Source organism: Ochotona princeps, chromosome 4 (genome assembly GCF_030435755.1).
Source record: "Ochotona princeps isolate mOchPri1 chromosome 4, mOchPri1.hap1, whole genome shotgun sequence".
Lineage (NCBI taxonomy): Eukaryota > Metazoa > Chordata > Mammalia > Lagomorpha > Ochotonidae > Ochotona > Ochotona princeps.
Window position 1 is genome coordinate 65,070,655 of NC_080835.1, and position 24,479 is coordinate 65,095,133.

Sequence of the window (24,479 nt, forward strand, 5' to 3'; positions counted from 1 at the left end):
GGTTATCTCATCTCATCTATCTTCCCATTATCTCCAGGGCAAATCGGAGCATTCCACTTTCCCATGTAAAGCCTGTTAGTGGCTACTTTGTAACCTCTTCAAATGATGTTAACTCAAGTTACAATTCCAAACTAGCCTCTAATGACATACATAGTGTTAAATGTAAATAAGGCTTAAACATGAATGCCAAGGATATAGAGAGAGCAGTTATCTTGTTTACAGCTGACTCTTCCAAATAGCATAGTTCCTGTGGACCACAAATTATTACTTAATGTTTTTGGTACACTTAATATTTGTGGTACACAAGGAATTAAATGCAGAAAAATGATTGTACAAAGCTATAAGCAGATTTCAATTATAATAATACAAACATATTTGTAAATATCTTAAAATACAGTAAAAGTTTTTATAAATTCTTTTTTATTTTCAAAATACCATGAGGAGTTTTTCCCCACTGATACCAAGATACAAAAACACAAGCAAATGAAAATGGAACAAAAAGTCAAGCACTTAGCAAATCAGGCAAATGGTAACTCTGAGTCCTTCATCAAGCCACATGGGATTTTTTACTTTCCAGTCTTGCCTCTGCCTCCCATCTCCTGGCATTACTCTGCCATTGCACATTTGTATTACTCTCTCATCTCACTATTCCATTTTTCAAAATAAGGAAGTTCTATGTTCTGACCATATTTTATTTTCTAGGGTAAAGCACAATACCTGATGAACAGGTCACCATGATAAATGGTAACAGTATATATTCACGAATGAGGCAATAGCACTGAATGTGAGACTTGTTTCTTTTACATGCTATAAAATCATATTAAGTTTGTTGTGAGGACTAAATGAAGAAGCACACAAAAAGTGAACACAGTTATTAACCATGCCCAAATGTAAGTTGCTCTCCTCTCTTAGCAACAATCACCTGAAATTGTGGACAATAACGCCTGTCCTGCACACTCATTGCCTTGAGATGAGAAAAAGCTTACAGCAATTCAGAAACTATTAATCATTAGGCAAACACATATTATTACTATGATGATGATTACAATGATTAGCTACCATTTTCTTTGTGAATAGTGCCTATAATAAGCTTAGCCTTGAGTGTCTCATTACCTTTGCAGATGTTTCAAACCATCCTACGAAACCATGCTCCTTGCAGAACTGGTCCATCTTGAGGCCATTGTTCGTAAGCATATCCTTCCCCTGATCACATTTGTTGGCCAACAAAACCACTGAAACTGGTTTTCCATTAGGGAGAGTTAACTTTGAGTCCAAATCATTTTTCCACTTTGCCACTGCTTCAAATGTGGCTGGTCTGGTAACATCAAAAACAATAAATGCACCCATAGCTTCTCGGTAGTAGACCCTGGTCATGTTTCCAAATCTTTCTTGACCTGTCAACAAAAAGAAATAAAAATCTTAAAAAACTCATTAAAACTGTGCACTGAATTATACATTAGAGCTTCATAAGGTCTCTAATATGAGCAGGCAATTCAGTAAAATATTTCACTGGTAATCTTTAAGCAGTTAGTTAGGGAGCAAGCATTAAAGCACTGTACGTTAATCTGTTGCAGCCCATTTTGGAGAGGTGCTTCGAATCCTGGCTCCTCTGGTTGCAACCCAGCTTCCTGCTATTGCATTCTGGGAGACAGCTGATGACTGCAGAAGCCCTTGGGCCCTGCCATCTATGTGGGATAGTTTGCTGGAACTATGCATTCCTGGCTTTTGCTTACTACAGCTCTAGCTGTTACAGGCTCTTGGGGAGTGAACCAGAAGATGAAAGAACTCTATTTCTCTTTCATTCTCTGTTCTCTATTTGTCAAGAAGATAAAAATAAAATTAAAAATAAGTTTAAAGAGTGACAAGAATTATTAAATATAAACTGAGTACTAAATGTATAATAATGAATAATTAATACTTGAGTACAGAAGGAAGTTCATTTGTTTAACAAATATTTGTGGAGAAATTTCTGTGTACTATGTAATGTTCTAGAACTGTACTAAAATAGTACCCCCACTAGCCACATATTATTATTCAAATTGAATTAAGTTCAACTAAATAAAATGGAAATTTAATTTCTTCTTCATATTAGCAAGCTATATTTCTTTTTTTTGTTTTTTTATTATTATTTATTATTTTTAATTCATTAATTACATTGTATTATGTGACACAGTTTCATAGGTACTTGGGTTCTCCCCACCCCTCCCCAAACCCTCCCACCATGGTGGGTTCCTCCACCTTGTTGCATAACCACAGCTCAAGTTCAGTTGAGATTCCCCCATTAGCAAGCTATATTTCAAAGGTTTAGCAGTCACATCTGGCTACTGAATAAGGTGACAACAAATAGAACACTCCTTTCCTCAGAGAATGTTCTATTGGAAAACACTGTTTCGAACACTTCGGATTGGGGTTCAGTCATTAAAATACCAAAATCTGTACCTCCATGGAGCTCAATGGAGCAAAAAGATTGAATATAAATAATATTAAACATAATAGCTAAATTATGTAGTATGTTAAAAATGCATCTATTGTCTACTCCAGCCAAAGGTAGTAATAACAGCTAGCATTTATTCTATGTTTACTAACCATTAGAAATGTAATTTCTATAATTAATCATGAAGATACAACTATTATTCCCATTTTAAAAAATGAGAAAGTTGAGACTTACTGGGTCTAAGAATGTCCTCAAATTATATAAGTAAAATCTGATCTGTTTGATTTGAGAGCCAACCATTATTTATCAAAACAGAAGATTCTCCACTACTAAACCAGAGTTTCTTTTTTTAAAATTCTTTACTTTTTATGATACAGTTCCTTAGACTCAGGGATTTCCCCTTCCACCCTTCATCACTCCCTCCCCTGCACCATGGCTTCACATCATTTCTTTACAAGAGCTTCCAGCTAATACAGCTCAACAGATATTTTCAGACACCCGTTATACTGAAGCCTGATTCAACGCAACAGCAGGTAAAGGTGATTCTTGGGAAGTCCACAACCCACATCAGAGTGCCTACTTCACTTCTAATCCTGTTCCTTGTGATGTATCAAGGGAAGTAGCAGGTGATGGCTCAGCATGGACCATAAATGCACCATGGAAGACTGGATGGCACCCTGGGCTCAAGGCTCAGCCTGGGGCAGCCTTGGCTGTTGCAAACATTTGGGGAGAGAACCAGTAAATTGTGTGTGTGTTTGCATGTGTGTGTGTGTGTGTGTGTGTGTGTGTGTTTCCCTTCCTCTCCCTTGCTTGTGATCTGCCTTTCAAATAGATAAAAGTAAATATTTGTTTTTAAAGAAATCATTAACAATTAAATAAATGTGTAATAAACTAGTCCTCTAATGTCAAAGAAAGCTTTTGATTATAACCTCTTTTTTATTTTTAAACAGTAATTTTATCAGATTTCTACAGTTCCCCTTATTTTTCCAGCACATTTTTTCTAAAAAGATGTATTCATTTATTTATTTGAAAGGCAGAGTTGGGGGAGGAGTGTTAGTGCATGAGTAGAGAGAAAGAAAGAGAGAAAGAAAAAGAAATCTTCCATCTGCTTTTTCACTTTTCCTCAAATGGCCAACACAACAAGAGGGTCAACCAGATGTAAGGCAGGAGCCAGACGAGCTTCCTCTGAATCTCTGTGTAGGTACAGCAGCCCAAGCCATCTTCCACTGCTTTCCCAGGCACATTAACAGGGAACTGGATTAGAAGTGGAGGAGCCATGGCTAAAACTAACACCCATTTGGGATATCATTTTTGCAGGTGGGGATTTAACCCTCTATGTTATAATGCCAACACTAACATGTTAAAAACATATGAAAGAAAATGTGATGTGGGTTATGAAATTATTCCAGATAAGAGTTCATGACACAAAATTGTGTAGCTCTTTCAACCAAGTAATCAAACAAAATCATACCACTTACATCTACCAGTTGTTGCTGAAGAGGGCAGCTAATGAATCTCTGTATGTATTTTCTGAATCTAACATCCCGGAAGTATGTAACCAGACAAAGGTGTTTATTATAATATGATAATTTATTTCTGTAAAAACTTTTCTAAAATTATATAAATGAAATCTATGTGTGCATTTAAAAAGTCAACATTTTGTTAAAAATATAGTATTAAAACATGGAATTATCTAATAAAATGCTTAACACGATAGTGAAATATTTACACAACAGTTTTGATGGTGCATTTTATTTCAAATTAACAAACTATTGATAAGTGAAGATCACGTTGATTGATAATTAGATCAAAGAGGAGAAGAATCTCTCAGAATTTACTCAAAGTAGATGAAGATCAATGACTTGGGACCTAATGAGTGAGCCTGTGTATTCAAGTGAGGATCAGTGGAGGAAAGGGGGCATTGTTTTTCAAGAGCAGCACATGTCCATCCTAAAACACTTCTTACAGGGGTTGGGTTATGGAATATTCTTTTCTTGTTTCCCACAGTCATTCAGTCAATGAAAGAAATGGGTAAAATACTCTTCATATGACATACAACCCACTGATGAACTTTCATGTTTCCTGAATGAGTATCAACTTTTCTTTTCTCTTTTAATTCTTGTTGCAAACAGTGACTTCCTTTGATACTGTTCAGGGTGGCCATGACATTTGAGGAAGATAGGGGGAAGAAAGCCCTCTGTGACCACTAAGAACTCCAAAGGCCTGTGGGTCTTTTAAGGATGTCTCATGATTTCTTTCAGGGATCTAATCAGATGAAGAGAGAAGTCATGGGTTATTCAGTAATTTGTTTGCCCATAGGTTTTCATCATAGAGTGAGGAAACCCTTAAAGAGAAAGATTTAACATTCCAAATACATAAAGGGTTACTTGGAAACTATCGTAAAAGACAAACTATAAGCATACAAAAAAGAAAATGTGTATGTGTGTGTGTGTTTGAATCTGGGTGCACATGTGTGTCAGATCAGAGTCAAAAAGAGTTTATTTCTAGGAAGAAAAGATCTTTGTATATTGAGGTCAATGGGCCAGCCCACTTGGAAGGTTTGTATGTTTGGCATTCCAGCAAGGGGTCACATTCAGATCAGAGTGTTTCCAACACTCACATTTCATCTTTCCTTTGTCAGCTGACAGTCCCTCTGCTGTTGGTGATTAAAGGAATGAGCCCCATGTGATTCCTGGTGAGTGCCTACTTACAGCCAAAGTAGAGATGGTAAGCACTGATCACTAAAAAAAATTAAAAATATTACCATTGACAAACTTTCTTTGGCTTTAGATGAATCACTCAACACACACTTACTGAATAGCTAATGTTGGTCTGGGCTATATATGATTTATACATAGTTTTGTGGAGTGTTTTCATATTGGAAGCCTGCACTGAAAATGACCCAGTATACCATGTGAGACCCACTTCTCTTAAACTCTAAATAAACACATAGTAGTGGTATTGATGTGGCTCATGATTCACTTTCAGTTTTGAAAAGTGTTTTAAAAAATCATGAAAGTTAATACAATTGCTGCAGTAACAATTTCAATAACTTTGTGACAAAAAAAGGAACTAACTTGAGCATATCAGAAACACACAGACCTTAACTCTAACCACCAGTTACCAGAACAGACTTAGACAAAATTACAACTCTCCCTAAATTGTGGTTTTCTTATCTGTCAAATGGTGTTGGTAACGAAGATATCTATGCCCTTTCCTACTATGATGCCTAGATTAAATCAAGCAATGCCCCACCCAGCCACAATAGCCTGTAATGGCTCATTTGGTAAAACAGTCTTAGCTAAAAATACATACAAGCTTCACAGCCATAATGGGTGTTTAATGATATTTTCACTTTGCAATTAGTACCATATAGATGCTCTCAGTAGGCATAATCAAGCAGTGAATCTTCTAGACAGAAATGAAACTAACAGGAAATGTGGTCGGTTTTCTGTTAAAGGACACATTTTTTTACCACTCTAATCCTAACCAACTGACTCTGTGACTTCAGATTAGTCATATTACCATTTTCAGCTCCTTTTTTTGTCAGTGAAATAAAGAAACTGGATTGGATATTTCAAATTAAATGTGTTATCGTTTCTAGGAAAATCCTCCCCAACTCCTTTTGCACTCTTCACTGTGTTCATAGCACCACCATCAACACAATTGCCCAGAGCTGCAACTTCAGACATCCTCAAAGTAACTCCAACATCCTGCCAACACTTATATTTCACAGGAAGCTCTTAACTCGCCCCATCCTCCATCAGCACTGCCAATGCTTCAATTCAGCTTCATCTTGCTCCTCTCCTGGGCCCCTGACAGCTGTCCAACTGGGGCTGTCAGACTCTATACTCTTGTAATCCCCTCTCTGCCCAGATACAAATATGAAAGAAATTGTAAATAATCCAGTAAATAATCCATTGATGTTCACTGGAGCAGAAAATTATAATAAAATTCAGCCATGGTTATGTGCATTTGGGTTACAAATTTCAGACGGAAATGTTTTGCTTTCAGAATTGCGCTCACATTCTCAAGAAATAATCTTTTTGGATCAACTTACTCTATTTCAAACAATTCAGGTCTTCAGACAGTTACATTTTAGCAGCATGATAAATCATCTGAAGTCGTATTTATAGCATATCCATTCCTCAGCCAGGCTCCTCCAAGATTCATATTATGTAGTATCTGTGTGGGACCCAGGTATTTGTATTTTTAAGCACTCCCTAGATAGTAAATGAATTATTTCTTCTTCAACATTTTAATAGCATAGAATCCTCTTTCCTTTTTCGAAACAATAAAGTTTATTTATTGATTTAAAACGCAAAGTTACAGAGCGCTGTGTTTGGGGGGGAGGGGGAGACAGAGAGACAAAAAGAGATCTTCCATTTTTTGGGCCTCACTCTCCAAATGGCCCAGCTCCAGCTGGGCCAGTCCAAAGGCATTTCTTCCAGATTTCCCAAGTGAGTACAGGGATCCAAGGACTTGGGCCATCTTCCACTGCTTTCCCAAGAGCATCAGAGCAAGTTGTATTAAAAATGCAGCAGGTGGCACTCAAATGAGTGCCCTTAAGGAATGTTAGCACCACAGGCAGTGGCCCCACCGCTATACCAGTGTTTTTCTTGATAATCTTTCAAATGTTAAAGCTTCCAGTTGTATGCTGCTATGTATGTATCTTTGTCACTGTTTTTCTAAATTCTTTCTCTCGGTCACTTCCTTCACAAAGTGCCCCATGGTCAACTCACTCTGGGTGAATCTCATCCTTCCCAAAACACATCCTTCATTATTCCCTGGATTTTCTTCCTTTTTTATATCTCTCTTCCAAAGCATGAAGGCCTTCCCCACCTTTCCTCCCAGCTACCTCCACAACTACCTTGAAATCTCACTGCATTGGTATAGCCTTCTTTATCTTGGCAGCAAAAACCATTGATCCCTTACTTCAGAGCCCTGCAGCATATTCATTACCCCATACCATTAGGGCATATCATGCTGTGCAGTCATGCTCCACCAACGCATTAAAATCCTGGAGAGCAGGTTGATCATGTTTTCATTTGAAGCCTATTTCTTCACTTTTGGATATGGTAAGAGCTCAATGTACTTGGTAAAAATAAACTGAGACCATGAGTTCTTCCTCTACAATACATGATTATATATTTATATATTAGTATGGCATACTAATGTACTTATTCTATATTCAACTTAAATTTCTAGCATATAATCAATAGACATTCATTGGAGGGGACAATTAATGTTATTTTACCAGTGTTATGTGCATATGTGTTGCAACAAGCCTTAGACTGTAATGTTTTGCTTTCATAATTGTTCCCATCTTCTTAAGAAATGGTCCTTTGGACTCAATTCACTCTATCCCAAATCATCTAAATGTTTGAGTCCTGGCATAATTAAATGACACAGGTGGCAAGAAGATGTTCTCTACATTTCTTGAAGTGATGATATCAAAAACATAAAGCTAATATAAAACTGAAACTAAATATGAATCTTGTGTGATGATCTGGAAGATAATAAACCTAAGTATATCACTGCAGCAAAATTTGAAAAGAGACCGAACCCTTAATGACTTATGCTGATTTTGAAGGCTCCGGGGAAATTTACCCACCAGGATCTAAGTCAGGCTGACACCTCATGAGCAAGGCTTTCCTTAGCTTGAAAACAGCCATCTCACATTCTGGCGGTGGTTTTGAGATTCTTTCATCTTTTTTCTTCATGACTTCACAATGCCAAATCAGTGACAGGAATGTGCCAATTAATCATCTTTCCAAGTCATTTTGGCATGTATCCTGGAACTAACCTGGTGCAATCTTAACTGAAAAAATTATAGGTTTTCTGATAGGCAAAACCAAGATTCTGTAGCAGGTATGACAAGCGCTGAACTCTGTATACTAACCACTAAATGCCTTTACTCTTCCCAATGAATACTTGCAGGCTTACCAAGACTGTGAGAGTTGTTTGCTATGTCTGTCACATCCATTGCTTTCTCTCCACCCCCACTGCAGTCACTCTACTAAGATCCTCTCATCTCATCTTACCCATTTAACGACAACAACAAAAATTAGACCCAGGAAATGTCCTAGCAACCAGAAAAAATATATAGCTTTGCCTTCATGACTGCAGATAACAGTCGAAATATATAAATAGTACTATGTTCACTGGTGAAGAATATGCAAAATATAAAATAGGAGAGGAGAATGCTATGTTGGTATTACAAGTAGAATTAAACAGGCTGAACAGTGAAAGCACCCATGGGAAGATATCATTTGAACAAAGATAAGAAGGAGGTACAGTAGTAAACCTTATGAATATTTTGGAGAATATTTCAAAGGAAACAGCAAGGACAAGGATTCTAATACACAAATAAGGAACCTGCTTGGAGAACAGAAAAAAAGGCAGGCTGGGTTAGAGGAAGGTTAAGTGAGGATCTGACTCTTGTCATACAAGATTGAGGCCTCACAGGGTTCATATTATAGACAGTTTCAGGTCATTACACAGATGTAGCTTTAAATTTCAATAAAAGTAGTATACACAAAATTATTAGGAGCAGTTTGGGAATACAAAATAACAAACGGAAAATGCTTAAGCTATCTCTTCCTGGAAGGAAAACTTTCAAAAATAGTCAAAGTAACAAAATATTTAGAAATCAGTGAAACTTACATGATTTTATTATCTAAATAAATAATTGCTATTGATCCATCTTTTTATGGAAAGAGTGTTGGAAATGAGCAGCTGAGATCCTTTTGTGCAAACTTGAGATTGCTTTGCTACGGAACAGGCTAGCATGTTTTGGCTTGCTCCCAGTGCACTCATAAAGCTGTACGTGCTGTTTGTAGAGGAGAAAAATGGAGTTATGACTGTAAGGGGAGTTTTGTTCCCATTTCCTAGGGAAACAAGGGTGGTGGCTTGGGAGCCACAGACCTGGGAAAATATTTTTCAGAGAGGCTCTTGAAAGAGGAACAAGGGTTGATCAGATACAGAGAAGAGTTCATTTGTCTTACTCCCTGGCTTCCTAAGAGAATTTTGAGATTGGACATTCTGATTTGCAAGTTAGCTTTGCTAATTTCTGCCATTTGCTTGACACACCATCATTCCACAGAGACACCATTTCCCCTGAGTACAAATTTTCCCTTATATTCCACCTTCAAATTGGACTCAACTTCATCTTTATGGAGGCATTTTGGACTCAGACACATATTCCCATAGCACTGGCTGAGTGCAGCCCTAGCTTGAGTATTTAATCAGGTTCTGACTTGCACTACTTTTTATGTGTTGCAAAACTCTACAACCTGTGTTCCCAATTTCACTGCAGACTCCCTGAACAGCCTGTTGAATTACTCCATTACTACGCATGTGTCCACACACTCTGAACCACTTGGTCTCTGCTCACAGTGGACTTGCAGAATAGGATGATAATAAAAGCACATTTTACATGATGAAGAACAGAGAGAACACCAGCCAAGAGAGGACAGACTGGATAAAGTTCTGACACAATTTGCTTACTTTGTTGTGTCCTTTACCAAGAGCCAGTCTGAATCTTTCACAGCTAAGAATTGCAAGCTCTTTGCAGAATTTCTTTAGCTCTGCCATAAACATATGGTTCTCATTTCATCTTACTGCTGATTACAATCTCTATTAAGCAATCCCTCTTTGTCTCCATTAAGCAACATATTAGGAACATGTTAAAGCAAGTAACAGTATTCAAAAAGTAAATACTGTGGACTGGTGCTGTGGTATAGCGAGTAAAGCTACCACCTATTGTGCTTGCATCCATATGGGCACTGGTTCTATTCCTGGATGCTCCACTTTTGATACAGCTCCCTGCTAATGCGCCTGGGAAAGCAGCAGAACATGGCCCATGTGCCTCAGTCCCTCACCTAAATGGAAGACCCAGAACCTCTTGGCTTCAGGCTGGCCAAGCTCTGGCCATTGTGGAAATAAGCCAGTGGAAGATTCTCTTTCTTTCTCTCTATTTCTCTCCCCCCCTTCTCTCTCTCTCTCCCTCTTTCTCTCTCTCTCCTGTCTTTCACATAAAATAAATCTCTTACAAAGACAAAAATCAGTAACTATTGGAGCTGCTGCGGTCTGCTGCGGTGACATGCACACAAATGTTCTGCCCTCTGACACCAACATTCCATACAGGCATTAGTTCATGTCCCAGCTACTGCATTTCCAATACAGCTCTCTTTATGCACTGGGAAATCAGCGGAGGGTGGTCCAAGCTCATTCAAGTCCTTGGGATCCTGCACCCACATAGGAGATCCAGACGAAGCTCCTCACTCCCAGTTCAGGTCAGCTTGTATTGCTACAAACATCTGGATAGTGAAGCAGCAATGAAAGACCTTCTCTATCTCTCCTTCCCAATAAAATCTGACCTTCAAATAGAAATAAATAAATCTTGAGAAAATGCTAATTTTGCTTTGTTTCCAAAGACAATAGTCTTATGCGAGTAACGGAATAAGTAACGGATACATCCTAAAAATATCCTCCGCTTATACTGTTTTATTCTGAACTTACACTTAAATCTAATGCAAGATATTATTATAAGTATGCATGTGAAAATGAGTACTGGCACAATACCTTAGCAAATTTTTTGCCAAAATATTTTTAGATTGAACTCCAATGTTACTAGCTAAAGAGAAATAACAGGTTCAGTTGAAACATCAACTTCCATTGCTATCAAAGGCCCAAAAACAGATAAAAGCAAGCAATGAAACCAAATCAAACATTGGCCTGAAACTAGAATTATTTCAAGTGTTAACAAACAAAAAGGTAGAAAGATCAGTATATCATGCTTTAAAATAAGTAAATACCTGAACAACATTTTCATTGAAGTTTAAGCACAGATGTGAAAAAAAGAGGGATCTCTTAGTTTATTAAAGGCTAAGACAACATTACTAAGTAGTCTTCAATGACATGATTATAAACAGCCCCTGAGAGATTCTGGCTGCAAAGGTGTGTTTCTTAAGGGTTTCCCACATTCCTTGAGGGACATTAATGCCAAAAGGTATGTCAAAGTCCTCTGAGATGCCACAGTAGACTCAGGGCATAATCATGTCTTAAAACTTTTCAAAGCAAACACAAGGATACTGAAGATCAGATTTCTAGCCCAGATACTCACAGATCACTTGCTACATTCCTTTGGATGTCCTCATATCATTGCAAATCTGAAACTAGGGAAGTTACTGTGATCAAAAGCAAGAAGCACGTGAAAATCAATGTGAGCAGGAAATCTGGGTGACTTTGTGTGCAGAACATTTCCAACCACACTGATTCACAGATCTGAGCAGCTCCACGGACAGAGTTCTGTATACACATGTAGAAAATTGTAGATATTAAAAATGAAATAAAGGGTGAATGTTTGGCACAGTAGTTGAGACAGCCCTTGGGGCATAATAATCCACATCACAGTGCCTGGGTTCAAGTCCCAGATGTCTTCCCAATCTCAGATTACTGTGAATGTGCTAATACACACCCAGGGAGGCAGCAGGTACAGAAATAAGTATTTGAGTGCCTGCCACTCATGTGACACTTGGATTTCTAGGTGAGACCTCGCCCAGCCACGGCTGCTGTAAGACAGTCTTTCTCTTTTCTCCTTTCTCTTTTGTCCCTTGCCTTTCAAATAAATTTTTTAAAACTAATGAAATAAAAGTAATTTTTTACTTCATATGTTTGTTTTGAAAATAGCTATTGTTGGAACACAACTCTTTGCTTGTTTGGTGCTGATTAATGAATAACATTATTATTTCTTTAGGTCTACAGGTGTGATGAAAATAAATTGTTGACTCTAAGGATTTGATAAAATGAGAAAGTCTGCGGATTTCCACAGCTTCTAGAGTTTGGTCTATTGCTTTCTTTAAAACACATAAACACATATCACACAACACGTACTACCCGACCCCAATAACAGCATGAGGCAATATTTATTATGACAGCAAATACTGTTGCTATTCTTAGCTTTAATTCTCTAACTAGAGACTTGTATCCCAGGCTCTAGTTTTCCTGCATAGAAATAAGATGTGAAGACAGACACTATTATGGCAAATCAACCATATGGTCTCAAAAATTATGTGTGTGAAGAATTAAGCTCATTCAATTATCAGCGCTACTCACAAGTGTAAAGATTCAAAAGTTAGTAATTTACTCCTGTGAAATATATGCAATTTAATCAATTTAGGAGATACAAAACTACTGCATTGGGTATCATGCGTTAGGAAATACAACCACAGAGTCATTCAAAACAGATTTGGGGGAGGAGGGCAAAATAGATTTGACATATAGTTAAGACCCCATGGGATATATCACATCCTATACTGGAATGCCTGGATTCAAATTCCAGATCCATCCCCAATTTCCAGTATCATATTGATTCCTAATTCCAGCTTCATGGGAAGTAGTAGTGATGGTGCAAGGACTAGGTCCGTGTCACTCACCTGGGAGATCCAGATTCTGTTCTCAGCACATGTACATAATCAGTGAAAAGATACAAATTGACCTCACTTGTATATGGACTCTAAAACACTGATATCAGAGAAGCTGAAAAGCCTAGGGATAATCCAGGGATGTAGAGCTAGAGAAGGGTTAATTCGTAGCTATTAAGATATGCATAAAATTGAGATGTCAATGAGCTAATCATAGGTTGTGGTTAGGACTTGTTTTTTTGTTATTTTGTTCTTTGTTTTTTTTTATTGTTTTTTTTTTTAACATACTGGTTACTCAAAACTATGTCAATTCCATAATATTGCAAATTGCTGTTGATGTTATATTGGGACTCTTAATTGACTGTGATGATATTATACCAGCTCTGACTTCAGACCAGAAATGGTCTCCCCAAGAAACTGTTCAACCCATCTGGACAATAAGTAGCTGGACTCCATGCTTAATATATGTTTGCAAGGAAAGAATCTTGATTGAATTTGAACTGTAATGCTGCATCAAGGTGGAGGAATCCACCAGGGGGGAGGGGAGGGGGAGGGGGAGGGGGATTCCCAAAGCCTATGAAACTGTCACATAATGCTAAATATTAATTAAAAATAAAAAAAAGGAAAAAAAAAAAAGAATGCCTGTTAGTAAGATTTCTAGATCTTATAGCTGAAATCAACTCGAAATGTGAAGAAACTATTCTGTGATTCTTTCAATAAAATTCCCTTGATACAAAAAAAAAAAAAAAGATATGCATAGATAGTAGAAAAAATTCTGGTATTCTATTGCATAGCAGCGTCAAAGCATATAATAATCTAATGCACATTTTTAAAAACAATTACACAAAAAATCGCTTTGAATGTTTCATCATGAAAAAATGATAACTGATGATATATAGATATTTACCTTGATTTGAATGTTACACAATGTATACATGCATTAAAACATCATTTAGTACTCCATAATATGTACCACATTATGTATCATCTAAGTATAAATATTTTAAAGGATAAACTAATGCATATAAATGCATAGAACCATGATGGGCAATAAATAATGGTTATTAATAACATATGACTTAGTAGCATTAAACAGTCTTCCTACAAAGAAATTTAATTTATTTGTATTTTTTACCCTACAAAATAAAACAAGATTTGTTTGATTCACTCAACACTAAAGTTATTTTTTTGCATTACACTGACAAACTACATGAGAAATGGTTCATCGTTTTCGAAAGAGCAGTTTTAAACCAGATGCAATTAATAGTTAAATCCAAATGTGAAGAATAATATTTTAAGCAGTGTTTTAAGAGAGCAGGCCTAGAGGTGAAGACACAACATTCCATATCAAAGTGCACGGGTTTAACACTCGCTGCTGCCTCCTGACTCCAGCTTCTTGCTAATGCAGATCTTGGGAGGCAGCAGCAGTGGCTCAACTAACTGGGATCCTGCCATCTGCAAATGTTACCTGAACTGAGTTCAGAGTTCACAGCTTCAGGCCAGCCCTGGCCATTGCAGCCTTTGAGAAGTGAATCAGTGGATGGTATCTCTCTGTCTCCTTTCCCTCATCCCTTCTGTACAAATCAATGTTTAACCTATTTTTTAAAAAAATACATCAGTAAACAGATGCACAGCAGCAAGTAATGACATCTGAAACCACTGACTACCTTAACTTGTCCATGTCGTTTCTCCAAAAACCTACTCTTGATTCTCCTCCAATTTTGGAATTTCTTGTTCTCTACTTCTCCGCTGAATCAATGAGATCACTTAAAATAATTTGTGGTAGAAAAATCAAGAAGGATATCCAGACAGGCACAAAATGCTGAAAAGCTTACTAGGAGAAGTGGCATATTGGAAGTAAAGGAAAGTTGCATGTGATTAAAGGCAGGAAGAAGTGACGAGTGATAGGAATAGCAAGGAAATCCCGCTAGAAGAATTGCTCTTTTAGACAGGATTTGGATGAATGAAACAAAGGAAAAGTTACATAAACCACAGAAAAACCAGAAGCAAAGGCATAGAGGCCACAAACATGAGAGTTAACAAGAAAGAACCAAGAGTTCAAACAGCTGGGCTGAAAAACTGATGTCAATTCTTTTCCAGATCGCAGCTTCCTCCTCTGTAAAATAACTGATGTGGTTTTGATGCATCCCCAAAAATTTAACTTTGTAGAATTATCTTTCAAGAGGTTCCTACCCCATCTCCATAATTATGAGCACCACTTGAAACGTGGCATTTCAAATCACAATGCCAGTTCAAGTTATGGCTGCCCTGCTTCTGATCCAGTTCCTGTCTAATGCATCTGGAAGAGAGCAAATAATGGTCCAAGTAGTGCATCCCTGTCATTACATGGCAGATCCAGTTGGAGTTCCAGACTTTGATTCAACTTGGTCTATCCCTGTTGAGGCCATTCAGAGAAGAACCTGTGAATGGAAGTTTGGTCTCTCTCTTTCTCTCTTTTTCTCTCTCTCTCAAATGGATAAACATGTTTTTTCAAAAAAATGAATTACTCCATATATTGGATCTAAAAAACTTTCAGAAAGAAAATCAGTTTTTTCTCCAAATTAATATTTTACTTCAAGTTACTGAAACTGTTAAATAGAGAAACACAGCTTTCAAATAAGGCCACCTTTGAGGTTTTATGGTAAACAAATAAAATAGAATGCATGTCCTAAGAAAACTGATCACTGTATTTCTCAGTTCTAAATTGCATAGTTTTAACTGTCAATACTTATAAAATATAGAAGTTTTTCAAAAATGAGCACAATTTTCAGGGGATTTGGGGGAACTGGTTCATTGACTTTTTAAGGTGAATTATGCTTAAAATTACATCCATGAAGAAACAGTTGAATGAAAACACTTTGCTGAACAAATTGAGTACCTACTGCATATTAAGTACTACGTTAGTACCTAGCAAAAAAACTTGAAGGAAAATTACTTTCCAAATACAGCAGTAAGAGATATCTAATGTGGGACAAGTATGGAATGCTAAGGAGTAAAGAAACAGTGTCTTCCCCAGTTGCATAATGTCCAAAGAGATTTTCTGAAGGTGACATGACAGAGTGAAGAACCCACAGGAGCTTTCTAAGAGGAAAAGCCATTTATCCACAGCTTAATGGAGGTGGATAAACTGAGAACATTGGGTCCTGGTGCAGTAGCCTAATGGCCAAAGTCCTTGCCTTGCCCATATGGCACTGGTTTGTATCCCAGCTTCCCCACTTCCCATCCAGCTCCCTACTTGTGGCCTGGAAAATCGGTTACCATATTTTTGGTAGCTCTCTGTTTAAAGCATAAGTATGATCATAACGAAGACAAATCTTAGCACCTATAATGAAATTCAAGGACAAGAAGCATAGCCAAGCCCCGCATGGGAATAAAACTAAGTGCACCTCAGCCAGAAACCAAATTATCCTCATGTTTCCCTCCTTCTTTCAATCCATGTTCACCTTTTAACTGTGTTTCCTTTGCTTTTTTTTTTTTCTTTAGCAATTGGATTTTCAGTAATTGCATAAAGAGGGTAACATGTTCTGTAGAATCCAGCTGTCAGAAGTCACCTGACACTCTGGCAATTTAAAATTCCTTAAAGAATGAACATGACCAGCTTAATCTTAGGATTTTGTGCATTTATAGTCTCATTTAGTTGATATCACTTGAGCCAATATTTGATTTATCAGAAAGTTTTCCAGGTTACCCCATCTTCCCATCTGTCTGAACATTTAAAGTGCAGGGGTATTTGAATTGATCAAGATGTCATGATTGTACTTTTTTCCAAGATATAAATTGTAATTTACATCATTAGCACATCAGTATTTGTTTATAGGTATAGTATACACATCACAGTCTGTGAGGAGACTTCTTAGCCCCAAACAGCTAAAAGCCCATTTAGAATTCCATTAGTCTCAGATCTAGTCTTACTAAGCTAAATGAGATCACTAAGTTGAAGGAATAAACTTGGCCCCACCCCTAAAAAACACAACCACCCTATCTAACTGGGAATATGTGTCCTACAATCGAATAAAAGTAAAAGCAATAAAGTGTGTCCTCGAGGTTTACAACTTTGTAGGATTCCCCAAAGTGAATTATCACACCGAGGGGAACAAGGGACTCTAAGCCTACCTCAAACACCTAGTTACGAAAATGTTAGGTGAGTGATGATCCTATCATCAACTCCTGTGACTGCTTAACACCAAGCCAGTTTAATTAATCCACCAGATGCTCATCTATAAAAATGGGAAACAAGAAGACATGTTTTCCAGATTCAACGTGATGGTTACATTGCAAACATTGCTTTGCTAAATCGATAGATATAAGGACTGGTCACCAGTACTGCTCTTAACTGTAAGTTAACACACACATCTTTCTCTAACTTCTCATCTGCTTCCCGATTGTCATTGCCCTCCTCACACGTGAACTTTGTCTTCTTACCTCCATGTCCTGCTAAAGTAAGTTCCCTTGTTGGCTTTCTTATTGAAACTGACACTCCCTCTCAGTGCACTTTTAAAAACGGTGATTAAATAATCTCCATGGTTATATTTAAATATCATTATGTTCCAGCAGATTCCAGCAGTCCAAAAAAAGCAAATAATAATCCAGTACACTCATTTCTAATTCCTTCTGCTTATCAAATGAATAAGGTTTCTGAAGCAAGAGCTTATACCTCTCAAATCTTCAAACTGTATAAAGCTGGTCTTTACATAAGATTCAGTAAAGTAAAAAAATTCACTAGTACTTTAGCCTACAATTAGAGTTTCTGTATTCCTGACCAAAAAAATTAGAAAACTACAAGTTAGATCCTCTACATTTTCTTCTTGCAACACCATCCTGAAAGGACACCAGTCCTTTCTTACTTGTGAAGATCCCAGACATTCCTCCCTCAATTATTCTGACATGGAATCTGTCCTCTCTTTAGTTACCAGCACATCACTTTAGCTATTCTCATCAGAATATATAAAATCTATAGACAATGGAAAGCCACCAGAGTGAAATTCTAAGAAGACACATTTGACTTTGGTACATGTGAAAATTGGAGGAGGAAGATTAGAGCTAGTCAAGAGGCTATTAGAGCAGAATACGTAATAAAATAGAGCTGCCCATGGTCCAGGGAAGTGCAAGGAAAGGCATAATCCCCTGAGCTAGAGATTGACAGCATATCATGGTCAAGGCAGAAGGAGAAAGAGGTCACTGGTTTCAAGCCCAAGTGCCTGGGTGGAAAAGTGAGTTAACACAAAACATTAGATTTACAAATAACATCACTTACTATTTGTCATTGAGTGGAGATAGTTGTGAATACATAAGTAGTCTCCTGTTATCTCAGAGAGATATCTAACAATGTCCATAGATGTATAAAACTGCAGGTAACATGAAGCCCTATAATTTATTTTCTTTTCAACCTTAAATGAGAATTAATCACATTTTGTGGTAAGAAAAAAATTAGCATGAGTTTCCCTTTCCTTCTTTACGGTTTCAAAGACAGATTGCTCTTAACCATCTCAGTACACAATTTTTTTCTGTTTTTAATAATCAACAACTTTCACTTTCTCACTTAAAGAATTTTACAGCTTCACTGAAATACTTGAATTGCCAGCATCACTGCTCTTTAAAAAAGTATTTATTTATTTATGTATAGAACTTATTTGAAAGGCAGAGAGGCACAAATGGAGAGTGATGTCTTCCAGCTGTTGGTTCATTCCTTGAATACCCAAAACAGCTGTGACTTGACCAAGATAAGGAGCCCAGAATTCAAACCAGAACACACCTATAACTGGCCAAAATCCAAATACTTGAGCTGTCACTTGCCATTTCCTGGGGTAACAGGAAGCTGAGATGAGAAGCAGGCCCAGAACTCAAACCCAGGTTCTAATGTAGAAGGTAGGTAGGTGCCAAGCAACATCCTCACCACTACACTGAATGTGCACCCCCAGCATCAACTCCTGGCTCTCTGGACCCATACTTAAGTGGAACAAGGGATGCTTGAACACAAGCATTGGAATATCACAAAAATTAACCTGATAATAGAGATAACTAGAAGCAACTATTGAATACACTGTATGAATACGCAGAACACAGGGATGATTCAAGCCACAGAAAGAATAGAGGAAGACTTCATTATAATGCTACTCAGAGCAATTTACAATTTACAACTCAAGGCTTGTATGTCTGGAATTTTTCATCAAATAATTTTGGGCCTGTGGTGATCATGTGTAACTGAAACTGAAAATAAAATGTGAGTAGCAAGGGATTATTGCTCTCAGTTTGTATTTCTTTCACCTTTTTTTTTTATATTTCTTCAATTGCACTACATAGAGCACAAAATAGTTAATGAAAAATACATACACTCTTGCTTTTTACATATATCTTGATGTGTCATATTGATCTTGCTTATGAAATACTGTAAAGGAGATGTCTAGCAAGAAAATGAAATTATAAGTGTGAAACTTATGAGAAGTCAAGATTGCATGCATAGATTTGGAGTTATCTACACATAGCTTGAAACCATGAGAATGAAAGAGCTCCTCAAGAGAAAACAGAAGTAGTAAGAGTCAGGGGATAAAAATGTCTCTGAAGTTGTAGAGCCTTGAAATCCCTCACAGGGCACAACTGAAGCTGGGAAAGAGTGCAAGAAACAGTGCAGCAGCTTGGTCTCAGAGCGGAAAGCTATGCTGTTCACAGGAGCCCTTTAGCACAAAACGTATTTTGAATCTCAGTTAATCTATGCACTTTCACTTGCTGAAGCAATGATTTACTTCCTTGTATTCACCTGCACTCCACTGTGAACTTCTTAAAGTCAAGATGTAAGCTCTACTCAATTCTTCACTCTTGCCTACACGACATGTAACACATACCAGGCATTAATAAATATATTTACTGCAGAAAACAAACCCCTCAGGTGAGGGCTACTCTTTCCTTCCTCTGGAAAAGACTTAGCTTTTCTTGGTCAAATCACTACCTGCCTTCCTGTCAGAACCGGATGGTGCAGCATGCCCTCTGTGTCTATTGCCCTTGTCTGTAACAGATGCAGATTTTGACAACAGCCCTGATAGCCCCCCTTTGGTTGCTCCCTCACGTATCCCTCAACTGAATTCAAACATTCATCACTTGTGCTCAACATGAAGCTTTATTTACCTAAAAGCATACAACGTGTGATTCCATACAATATTTAAAAAAATCTATAATTAGCCAGGTGAAAAGCGCAAAGCTACCCAGCAGAGAGTGACCCAGACTTGACATGCTTTTTATCTCTGCCACCTCCCCCCTTCCTTTTTTAGGACTTGGCATACTGGTTGCCAAATTTAGTTCTTTCTATATTTCTAAATCCTGTATCTTACCCTTTAAGATAAAATTCCATGGAGAAATACATTCTTTTGGAAACAGGTATTGAAGAAATGGTGAACTCCAAATCCTTCCTTTAGTTGAATTTCATAGCCTCAAAGCACTTTACAAACTCTCTGACAACCTACTGCTGTCACCCAAATAAGCGTCACAGCCCCTAGTATGCCATCAGTTAGCTACCAAGGCCTCCTGACTCTGTGCCCAAGTTGCCCTCACCCTGTTACTCTACCCATGAGATAGTTAATATACTCCTGTGCTTCCTTGTCAAATAGTTAATGTGAGGTAGAAAAGTTAGTGTGGATGTATTCTATATGAAATACTTTCCTTCTAAGCTTGAAGGCGTTTTGCTTTAGTTTAGTTTAGTAGAGCCCCATAGTGAAGCTTTAATCTGTTAAAGAAATGCTCTCTAAATGATTTGCCAGCTTAATTTCTTTTCTACTGTATTTGTTAAATCTAGGGTTGGGCTTTCTGATGAGTAAGAGATTTAATCACTTCCCTCCCTCTCTCTCCCTCTTTCCCCCACATGTATGCATGTAGTGGAGTTAGACTGTTTCTGTTCTTCTCTGTCACTTGTGGCCTTTGGAAAGACTATTACCTGTGTGATCCTTGGTCTTCTCTAATAACACAAAATGGATTTAACAACATGTATTTTGTTTATATCCTCAGCAATGTTGGGAAGATCAATCAGGCAACTATATATGAAAATAGTCTTTTTATAATAATAACAATTACAACAAAAACAGTGGCGACTTTTTCCCAAAAATGTTAATTTTTATATGACAGGCAGAGTAAAGGAGATAGAGACGTTCCAATTGGTCTGCCTACCAAATGTCCACAAAAGTATGGCTGGGCTAGGTAAAAAATCAAGAGCCAGGAACTCAACCCATGTCTTCAACGTGCATACCAGGGGATCAAGTACTTGAGCTGTCAGAGGCTACCTCCCAGGGTGTGCACCAGAACCTGCAATTTGCTGTGTGAGTATCCCAAGCAGTGTCTTAATTGCTGTGACAAACAACCACTCCTATGCAGCACTTATGATAAGTCAGGCACGGCTTTACAAGTGCTGATTTGATAAATTCTTACAACTCTAAGATGTATGTCCTGTTATTTTCCTTTTCTTTCAAACAGGAAATCATGCCATAGAGTTTAAATAATTTGCACAAGTCACAGGTAAAGAAGTTGAAATAGACTGCAACACACAATGTACACATCAAGGCAGTGAAAATATGATATTAAATGTGACAGAATCTGCAAGAGATGACATAGCATAAATGTTTTATCACAGGAAAATAAAATAATCACCATTTTATAGATGGGTAATGACTAAGGTCTAGCAAAGTTTTCAAGTTTATACAATGTCAAGTACTACATTTTCAGAATATCTTTAATTCAGAATATTCTGAAGTACTTCATAGAAATGTTAACTACTGTTATTATAAATGTTCCAGTTCCTATAGCTGAGTCCCAAAACACATCAAGCATTCTCAACAAAATTGCACGGTGCTCTCTGAAAGAACTAAGTGAGCATTTATAGTATCTGGCTTTGGAGAGTAGTAAGAAATAAATAATCCCAATTGTGAGCTTACTTTTCCTTTATTTCTTGATAAATCATAAAATAAAAAACCCTATGAATGCACATTATAACCAAGAACAAAATTTTCAGAAATAGATCTTTACTTACTTCCCTTTTATTTTTGCACAGTGAAACTGAGTAATATCCCAAAACAGGTTAGAATAAGGCAGAAATACCCTGCCTAATAAGGGAGCAATGCCTTTAAAAGAGCATGATCCTTGTGGGCTGACTGTGTGCCAGGCACTCATAGACTTCTGGGCACAAGGAGTATGCTGGGTTCCAAGTCAGGCAGAACTAGGTCAAATCTGGTTCCTCCACCATGGTCGGGGTGGCCTTGGGCAAACCTATTTACTTTGACTCTACAAAGAGTTTCTAAACACATAGCTGAGCCAGCTGCTCCTCTCCAGTGAAATGCCTGCAACCCAGGGCAACTGCTATTCTCTCTAGGGCTTGTAGGACTCATCATCTTGTTTCAAGATCTACTTTACAAGCTTCTAAAGGTGCTTTTTGGAGACTTTGGGGGCCAGATTTGCCCATCTAAGTAGATAAAAGGATGTATCACGGGACTCTTGGACGACTAGAGGTCAGTTCAGTAATGAGCCAGATGGATATCAAAAATCTGAGGATAGATTTCCCCTGTAGCAGGCATGAAAAGACAGAGCCCGTATTCCCTACTGCTTTGATCACCCCACCTTTTTCCAGCAAGGCCCATTCATCTTCACTGTATGTGCTTTCCAGACACATATCACAGTTGAGCACCAAAGAGAAAGAGAGAAAAGCTTTCATGTCTTTGGAAATATAAGATGGGGTTTGAAGTAATGTAGTGCACAGAGTTGACTGGAGTCCGAGTGTGCAGGTGAGGCTGGATTTTACACCAACTCATGAACCACAGATTGCCCTATGCAGCTCAAAACATGTATTCTCCAAGCACCCTTTGGGTCCATCAGCCCAGATTCTTCCCAACTAGCTTTGTCTGTTAACATCTAACTCAGTTGATAGGGCCTTTGGACTTGAGGCTGTTAAAAAATCCCCATAACGTCTCAAAGCTCTGGACAATAGCAGCTTCCTACTGAGATGCTGACCACCACATTATCTGCATCGCTGACTCTTTAGGTTCTTTCTTTGTTTTGCTTTCCAGCTTTTATTTTTCATTTAGTTGAAAGGTAGAATGACAAGAAGAAAGAAAGACAGAATGGGATCTTCCTATCCAATATTTCATTCCCCAAAAAGTTGCAATGGTTGAGCCTGGGTCAGATCAAAGCCAGGAGCCAGGAACTCTATCAGGATCTCCTCCATGGGTGGCAGTTGTCCAAACACTTCAGCCATCTTCTGCCACTTCCCACACACGCACTAGCAGGCAGCTGGGTTAGATTTAGATCAGCCAGATCTCATCCTGGCACTCCAAATCAGATGCTGGTGTTGCTGTGTCACAACCCTGATCCCTTCCCTAGTACTTTCAGATTCTTTTACACACATTTCTGTGATTACAGTCTGCATGATGCCTGAGTCTACGATGGTGCTCAGAAAGTACTTCTAAGCTTTGGAGACCAGATGCTCCTGAAAGGATGCTGTAACATGGGGAAAGTAAAAAAAAAAAAAAAAAAAAAAAAAGGTGCTGAGTGCTTGGGAACAGAATATTTATATTATAGCATCATAATGTATTAGGATTTAATCTGCACGTGTGTATCATGTTCTTCTTGCATACTGTTCACACATGCTCAAAAAATTGGTAGCTCATGCTAATAGTATTCCCCAAACATCTCCTCACCGGTAGCTCTATCACTTCCGACTTGGCTGTCCGCCTTTGCTTGCTAGCAGAAAGTATTCCCACTGCTCACAGATAAAGACATTGAAAATAAGAGATTAGGGAACTTGCCTAAAATTACCCATTACATATAGAATGAAATGGTGATTCAGAGGTAGAAGTTTATGCTCTCAACTAGTATGCTCTTTAATCTCCCTTGTTTAGGTGAGGAAATTGGTACCCACATGCATAGGGGTCTTGTGTCTGCGGTCCACTCTTGCTTAGATTTAGCACAAAAGTACACTTTGCAGCTCTATACGCTCACTTTTAAAGAGTAAGAGATGTCTAAGCTAAGCCTTGTAAACATTTATGCAGCCGGCAGAACTTTTCAGACACTGAAACACACACTAACAAAGTGCACAGACTCAGGCAGTAAGGCAGTGCCCAATGAAACCTTCCGGCCTGGCAAACACTACGCTGAAGGCACTGCTGAAGATGCCTGCAAACGCATGCCAAGATCTTTATCACAAGATCTGGCAGCTTGTGATCAAAGAGGCACTAGACTCTCCAGACCAGAATGCCCTTTCAACATTATCCACATGCTGCTTCACGCCATGATAAAGTGTTTCCAGTCAAGTGGTAGCTGAAATGAATCTATTTGCAGAAAAGGGTTTGGTTAGCTTAGGTCCAGGCCTTATACAGAAAGATTTCTGGTGCCCCAGATCCTTAAATGGCCAGAGATGACGTACATTGCCCCTGAAGAATCTCAAGGACCCTCCAACTCCCAAGCAGGAAGATTCCTGAGCGTTCATTGGGCAAACGCTGTGCACTCAGCAGGGTTGCGGCTGAGTGAGGGGACTTGCCCAGAGGCACGGAGCAGCTTAACATGAGGCAAGACTTGAACCTGTAAGAAAGGATCCAACATGCCCAGGTCCCAACAGCCTTAGTTCAAGGACCCAGTATTAGTTTGGGTCT

The 24,479-nt window shown here is 38.1% G+C and overlaps 1 protein-coding gene across 1 annotated transcript in view; it reads right to left on the reverse strand.

The window, feature by feature from the left end:
- Positions 1 to 24,479, reverse strand: part of RAB38 (RAB38, member RAS oncogene family) — a 58,267-nt gene that overhangs the window by 32,684 nt on the left and 1,104 nt on the right. Inside the window, exon 2 of the mRNA XM_004589819.3 lies at positions 1,114 to 1,394. Coding sequence (XP_004589876.1) covers positions 1,114 to 1,394 — 281 coding nt within the window. The remainder of the gene's footprint in view (positions 1 to 1,113; positions 1,395 to 24,479) is intronic.